Genomic DNA, 8,703 nt, shown 5'->3' with positions numbered 1-8,703 from the left:
TATATACCTATATATATATACATATATATATATATATCTATACATATATATATATCTATACATATATATCATCTATATATATCCATATATTATACATATATATACCTATATATATACTATATCCTATCTATATATATATACATATATATACATATATATACATATCTATACATATATATTATCTATACATATATATATATCTATACATATATATAAATCTATACATATATATATATATCTATACATATATATATATGGCAAAGGGCAATCACAAAAAAGATAGATGGCATGACAGGCCTCGACTATTGGGGTCGACTAGAAAAGCTAAAACTCTATTCTCTCCAACGTCGTCGTGAGCGCTACATCATCTGCATGATGTGGAAAATATTCCATCAGCATTGCCCAAATGATGTTGGCATCACCTTCAAGGTACATCCAAGGCTTGGGCCCCGTGCCATCCGCCCAAAACAAAAATCGCACTCTCATCTCATAACAATAATACGGCACAATTATTTCACCTCAATTGGCCCCGCTCTCTCTAACATTACACCAAAACACATTAAAACAGAACTGACCCTATAGGGTTCAAGAAGTCTTTGGACAGATTCCTTCAAGAAATCCCGATAAACCCCCTACAAACCGGATATGTCTCTGTAAACAATAACTCTCTACTTGAGTGGGCCATAGTGCCCAAATTCTGACTTGAAAGACTTCACCAGGTGGTGCTATTAAGTTAGACATGGCCTGGGCCAATAATGGCCGAAACCTATCAAAGTATCAAAGTATCAAAGTATATATCTATACATATATATATATATATATATATATATATATATATCTATACATATATATATCTATATATTATATTAAATTAGAGATAAAACCACTATTAGTCAAATCATACAATGAAAAACTTAAGCCAATACATAAGATTAATCAATTTATATTATTTTAAATATTTATCAAATTATTAAAAAAGATAATTAGTAGATATATATATATATATATATATATATATATATATATATATATATCTATACATATATATATATCTACATATATATATCTATACATATATATATATATCTATACACACACAACACACATAATATATATATATATATATATATATATAGTATATATACTATATACATATATACATATATATATATCTATACATATATATATATATCTATACATATATATATATATCTATACATATGTATATATATCTATACATATGTATATATATCTATACATATGTATATATATCTATACATATATATATATATCTATACATATATATATATATCTATACATATATATATATATCTATACATATATATCATTACCATCATTTAACGTCTGTTGCCCAAGTTGGCATGGGTTGGATAGTTTGACCAGGGCTGGTAAGCTGAGGGGCTGCACAAAACTTCAGTCTGATTTGGCATGGTTATCATGGCTGCATGCCCTTCCTAATGCCAACCACTCCAAGAGTATAATGGGTGCTTTTATGTGCCACTGGCATGGATGCCAGTTGCATGACACCAGTATCTGCCATAACTAGGACTTCATTTGGCTTAATGGGTGCAGCATGGCATATTGATGCTCCAGCATGGCATATTACCAAAAGGTCTCAGTCATTTGTCATTGCTTTGGTGAGGCCCAATGCTCAAAAGGTACTTTTTGTCAATTAATTAATTTATATCCATTGAATCTCTCCACTTTATATATACATATACAGGTGCAAGTGTGGCTGTGTGGTTAAGAAGCTTGCTTCCCAACCATATAATTTTAGGTTCAGTACCACTGTGCAGCACTTAGACTTTAGGCCAACTGAAGTTTTGTGAATGGATTTGGTAGATGGAAACTGAAAAAAGCATGTTGAATATACATAACTACAAACACATATACACAAATATACATGGGTATGTGTGTGATGATGTGGTCTTTTCCAGTCTTCTGTACTGGTTTCAAATTTGCATGAGGCGAGCAGTTTTAGTTGGGGTGGGCTGCAAGTCAATTGCACTGGCCCTGGCACTTGAATGATACTTTAGAATATTGGGCCTTGAAAGGATGAAAAAGCAAAGTTTACCCTGGTGGGATTTGAACTCAGAATATAAAGACAGGCAAAATGCCACTAAGCATTTCATCCACTAATTGAAAGAAAGATTAAGAAATGAAACAAGAATAAAAATGAGTATAAAGTACAGAGAGAGAGAGAGAGGGGGGAGAGAGTGAGAGTGGCCACGTAATGTTTGTGGGTGGGAGGAAATGAATTTTTTTTTTTAAGAAGATTTAGAAAATTTAAAAACTTGGATTAGGTTACTTGAACTGAAGGATTAAGATTTTGTGCGAAAGTACTATTTAATTAAGATAAGGACATCACACATACACACAGTAAAAAAAGAAGAAAGGAAAGAAGAAGAGGAAATACTAATTATATCTTGTAATAGTCTTAATGGCACCAAAGTTCTACAGCAGAATAATAGTGGTAACTGACCTTAGAAGAAAGATTGGATGGAAGACAGGGTAGATTGTGAAATGTGCTGCAGTAATAACAGTGTGTAAGTTTGGCTGTCTTGTTTCTAACACTCCTACACATGCATACTTCTAAACCACATTTTATTTTTAATCCTTTAGAATAATGGTTTTCTTTTGTCTATGCCCTACCCTTAAAGCCATTTTAAGTAGATTCTACAGCCCTTCAATTTTAATGCTAAACTTTATCAATCTACAAGCAATGCGTTATTAGTTTGGTTAAAACCAGCAAGTGAGTCTTTAATTAATATAATACCTCAGTTATTTAGAAATAGCAGCCAAATCTGTTTCACACCACATTCTACCATGTTAAAAAGCAAAGGATATCGTTCTTAATAATAATCATTAGTTTTAACATCTACTTTTCCATGCTTGCATTAGTCAGATGGTATTTGTTGAGAAGGATTTTCTATGGAAGAATGCATTTCCTGTCACCAGCCTTCAACTGTTTCCAAGCAAGATGATAACTCTATATACCAGTGAATACAGGAAACTGGTCTTGTTAACCTATGGCTCAGGAAGGATTTTTGATCCTATTTTTTTTTACCATGTTTTGCTAGCTCATTCTTTCTTTCTAGGCTGTTGCACTCACAATCACTTAGTTGTGGGTTCAATTTCCTGACAGAACAGTGCATTGTATTCTTGAGCAAAACACTTCATTTCACATTGCGCCAGTTCCCCTTCGAGCAGTGAAGGGATTGTTGGCCTGCATGCCTAGCCAGTGGGGTGACATCTTTTAAGGTTAAAACAACAGAAAAGTGCATTGTGACCAGCGATGTGTAACAGCTTCTCATAGCCTGCTTGGTCATGTGATTATGTGATATGTAGATCTGGCACAAGATCACCTTTCCAATGCCCTCTCCCCTCTTTAATGATCTTTGTCTTGCAAGTTTCTTGGTGACCCTTCCAGTGCTGGTGCCACATAAAAAATATCCAGTCCACACTATATAGTGGTTGGGGTTTTGGAAGGGCATCCAACTGTAAAATCCAGGCCAAACCTGATCTAGCATGTGCTTATGCCACATAAAAAGCACTCAGTCCACTCTGCAGCATGGTTGATGTTGGGAAGGGCATCCAGTTCACACTGTAAAGTGGTTGGCATTTAGAAGGGCATCCAACTGTAAAAACCATGCCAAAATTGACAGAAATCTAGGTGTAGTTTTCTGCTTTTCAAACTGTCCAACCCATGCCAGCATGGAAAGCAAACATTAAACGATGATGATGATACATATATACATATAAATGTAGGTGTGGCAGTGTGGGTAACAAGTTTGCTTCCCAACCATGTGGTTTCCGTTTCCATTAAATTTGATTCCATTAAATTTGCCTGTTCCCTAAAAATACTTACATGATTCAATTAGACTTGCCAATCCCTTGAAAACTACTAGTATTGATTCCAGAAATTTTCCATTCCCCCTAAAAATACTGATTTTGCATCAATATTCAAAGCAGAAGAGTAAATCAAAGAATTTATTGTTATGTCATTATCCAGTCATGTCATTATCCATGTTTTTGCATCTTAATTAACAGAGGATTGTGGGATATAATACATTTCTCAGCAAGTGATTAGAAACATCACTGAGTGCTGTGTGTGTGTGTGTAATTGTATATATGAGTACATGCTCATATTTATATCTATCTCTTTCTCTCTCCTATATATATATATATATATATATATATATATATATATATATATATCTATATATATGGTATCTCAGTATCTACCTACCTACCTTCCTATCTATCTATCTATTTATCTATACAAACACACATATATATATATATATGGATATCAGCATAATTTTAAGTGTCTGTGTGTGTATATTTATATATACACATAGCTACACATACATATCTGTGTGTGCGTATGTATAAATATATATGGGTGCATGTGTGTGCATGTAAATATATGTGGGTACACGTGTGTGTGTGTATGTGTGTATACACATGAGCTAGTATGCTCAGAAAGTCATTGCAAAAGGGTGTACACATGCATAAAGAAATATAGATACACATACATACACATGTAAAAAAAAAAGGAATTAAGATACAATAGCAAAGAAAAAGATAATAGAATGAAATGACAAAGGAAGAAAAAGTGGTGAAAACAAAAGGAAAGAAATGAGTGAAAGAGTTTATAGAATGAGACAAGAACTTTTTCTGAGAGGAAAATTTTGGTGAATTGTGGCAATTAGGGAAATTTTATAGTTTAATATGGAGTGTGTGTGTGTGTGGTGTGTGTGTGTGTGTGTGTGTGTGTGTGTGTGAATGGGATGGTAGAGTGGGATTTTTGAGAGGGGAGGTGGCACACTACATGAGTAGGAGTAGTAGAAGTGGTGGTGGTGGAGAAGAAAAGGAGGAGAAGAAGAGTGAGTTATTAGGGGACAATGAAGGAGAGAGGTAATAGGGAAGAAAAAAGGATACAGAAAAGAGATGATGATTGAAAATGTGACAAGAGATGAGAAGGTTGAGAAGATAGGAAGGAATATAAAAGAGAGAGAGAGAGAGGTATGAAAAGATAGAGTTAGAGAGGGATAGAGAAAGAGAGAAAGCAGAGGGAGAATGAAAGACAGAAAGATAGAAATGAAGGAGACAAGGTAAGGCTGAGAGGGGAGGAGAGAGAGAGAAAGGAAGATAGGAAGGTAGACAGGAGAGTGACAAGGAGAGACACAGAGAGGAGTTAGAATGAGTGTAGAAAGTACTATCTCTGTTCACAGGTTAAACAAGAAGGAGCAAGGTTCAATTCTAACACCTGGCAACAAAGCTTAAAGCGGTTCTGTCCAGTTGACAGACATCTTTTTGGTTCATTTAATGAAATATAGAGAAATAGTATAATATAAAAACTATAGTAGTTGCTACAGTAGCAATGGTGGTGACGTAGTAGTAGTAGTAGCAGCAGCAGCAATAGTAGTTGTAGTAGCAAAACAACCAATGATGATGTAGTTAAAATGATACCCACATTTGTTGTAATATTCTTAAAATTACAAAATTAGTAACACAAACGACAGCATCAGTAAATAATATTGTTCAATATGGAAACACACACACAAAAATACATGATCACCTTTATTGTTTCATGTGTGTCTCCCATGCTGGCATGGGTTGGAAGCTTTGACAGAAGCTGGCAAACCAGATGACTGCACCAAACTCTACTATGTTCTTTGCTATAAATTCTATGGCTGGACGCTCTTCCTAACACCAGCCAGTTTATAGAGTACACTAGGTAATTTTTTTACATGGCACCAACACCAGTGAGGTCACCAAGTAACTTGCAAGGCAAGACCCCTCAACTAAGTGGAGAGTAGTACTGAGTGGAGTGGCTTTGTGCCAAGTGTTGAAAGGGTATAAAGAAACAGAAGGGGGACAGAAACAGGAGCATTGCTGAAGATCTGTAATTATCTCTGTCAGAAAAGAGAGGAAAGAGAAAAATGCACAAAATAATAGAATGTACTTACAGCATTTCCAAGAACAATGTCTGAACTGTTTTTCGTCTTGTTTGTGGTGCATAAATGTTCTTTGATGCACCAGTTACAAGGAAACTTGCTCTGGATACAATGCATGCAACTGAAATGAAAAAGGAGACTTATGTAGAACAGTATTTCATAACATGGAAAGATAGGATACCCTGTATTCAAGGTAGCCATAAGTAATGTTGTTTTTTGCTTCTTTTTTTTTTTAAGGGAGGGTGTATAACAAGTTTACACAATTAAAACAGTAATAATTGCTCAAAAGTGAGATCAGTTCTGGTGCTGTTCTATTATCTCTGCCAACACAATCTAATATCAAATCTGAGACAGGGGACCCCAAACTTCTCGTATCATTGATCCATTTCTGTGGAACCATTGATAACTAATTGACACCCATTATGTAAAATTCTGTAAGAAAATTAAGAAGTATAACAAAAAATTCCTTGATTTAAGAACAATAATTCCTCAATTCTTTTGTATTCATTATGGCATTTTAATATAAAATATTTAAAGAAACTTGATGAAAATACTTAACAGAAGTGATAAAGAATAATAAAAATTCATTTACATTATATTCATATTGTTGAAATATATATTTATTGACCCCTGGATAACCACATAAACATGGCCTCCCCCCACCCAGCTGTCAATACTGACCTTTAAAGCTGACCCTTGAACAAGGATCAACTTTAGGTTCGATCCCTCTGGCAGTAAATATAACAAGATGAGCAGCAATAGCATATTAGGTCTGAGTTATTGGACAATATAGCAACTTTACAACAACTGGCTTTATAACCAATTAACCCCTTTGTTACTATATTTCTGTTGAGATACATTGTCTTTGTTTCAAATAATTCTTTGAAAGAATGAGAATATCTTTGTCATTAGCAGTCTCTACATAATAATCGCCTATATAAAGATTGGTTGGTAGGTTGGATGAATTCTCCTGATGGAATTTACATCACATAGAGAAAAGGAGAGAAAGAGTAAAAGAGACCTACAGGATAAGTGCACACACTAGGCTTGATGAAAGAGAGAAAGGCATAACTCCAGTTTGATGTCTTACTACCTATTTTGATTCTTATAACTTCCAAAAAATTACACATTTTTTTAAAAATGAAATTATGCTAAGATAGATTTTCAATAGAGTAGATTGCATCTGTTGATAAAATTTACAACACTTGTCACCCATATTTATTGCAATTATACAAACGAGAAATTTGTTTTATTTAATTTTAAGTAATAAATATTTTTCTTTTGAAAATTAGTATTCATTTCATCAATTTGCATAAGGATCTAGAAATTTGATTAAAGTTAAATAATAATTATTGTATGTCAAAATAATTTTGTCATCACTGAGCAGGTTTGGAACATAAATTAACCTGAAATATTGGTAGAATGTCTTAATTTATATCACTTTAAAACAACAAGTTTGTATTACAAAACCAGGAATGGCCTCAGATGAGGTCTAGTTGGTACCATGAACAAGGAAGATGGAAGTAGGAGTAACACAGTGAACCAGAAGAGCAAGTGTGTGTGTATGAATCTCTCTCTCATATATATATAATATATATATATGTGCCACCTGTGTCGGTGGCACATAAAAACACCATCCGAAGACCCGGCAAGACTAGTCAGGCCATAACCCGTGGCCTCTACCTGGGACGTAGTCAGTTCACCTGTGCATACCTTCCTTCTTGTGACACTTGTGAAGACCTGTTGAGACAAGTGATCAAATCAAATCAAATCAAATCAAAATAGATGAACATCAATGGAATTTGTATCTTTGTGTACCAGTGCCGGTGGCACACAAGAAAACCATCCGAACGTGGCCGTAGCCAGTACCGCATCGACTGGCCTCCGTGCTGTGGGCACGTAACAAACACCATCCATCTGGCACCTGTGTCGGAGGCACATAAAAACATCATCCGAAGACCCGGCAAGACTAGTCAGGCCATAACCCGTGGCCCCTACCTGGGACGTTGTCAGTTCACCTGTGCATACCTTCCTTCCTTCTTGTGACACTTGTGAAGACCTGTTGAGGCAAGTGAAAATCAAATCAAATCAAAATAGATGAACATCAATGGAATTTGTATCTTTGTGGTACCAGTGCCGGTGGCACACAAGAAAACCATCCGAACGTGGCCGTAGCCAGTACCGCATCGACTGGCCTCCGTGCTGTGGGCACGTAAGAAACACCATCCGATCGTGGCCGTTCGTCAGCCTCGTCTGGCACCTGTGTCGGTGGCACATAAAAACACCATCCGAGCGTGGCCGTTCGCCGGCCTCGTCTGGCACCTGTGTCGGTGGCACATAAAAACACCATCCGAGCGTGGCCGTTCGCCAGCCTCGTCTGGCACCTGTGTCGGTGGCACATAAAATCACCCACTACACTCTCGGAGTGGTTGGCGTTAGGAAGGGCATCCAGCTGTAGAAACACTGCCAGATCTGACTGGCCTGGTGCAGCCTTTGGGCTCCCCAGACCCCAGTTGAACCGTCCAACCCATGCTAGCATGGAAAGCGGACGTTAAATGATGATGATGATATACACACACACATACATGCACATGAGGGATGTTGAAAAGTTCTTGGTTTTGGGCAAGAGAAAATACAGGAGCATGAGTTAATTATGAATTTATTCAACATATGCCCCTGTCAGATTCACACACTTATTGTGGCGATCCTTCAGTTTTTC

At 35.9% G+C, this 8,703-nt stretch overlaps 1 protein-coding gene across 6 annotated transcripts in view; it reads right to left on the bottom strand.

The window, feature by feature from the left end:
* The window catches only part of LOC115212037 (plexin-A1), a 695,010-nt gene that overhangs the window by 133,844 nt on the left and 552,463 nt on the right, over nt 1-8,703 (bottom strand). For all 6 annotated transcript variants that reach the window (XM_036502774.1, XM_036502773.1, XM_036502772.1 and 3 more), the window contains one exon: nt 5,997-6,105. In XM_036502774.1, coding sequence (XP_036358667.1) covers nt 5,997-6,105 — 109 coding nt within the window. The remainder of the gene's footprint in view (nt 1-5,996; nt 6,106-8,703) is intronic.

This window comes from Octopus sinensis, linkage group LG5 (assembly GCF_006345805.1).
Source record: "Octopus sinensis linkage group LG5, ASM634580v1, whole genome shotgun sequence".
NCBI lineage: Eukaryota > Metazoa > Mollusca > Cephalopoda > Octopoda > Octopodidae > Octopus > Octopus sinensis.
Note: the sequence above shows the minus strand (reverse complement) of the source record. Positions and strands in the feature narration are given on the sequence as shown.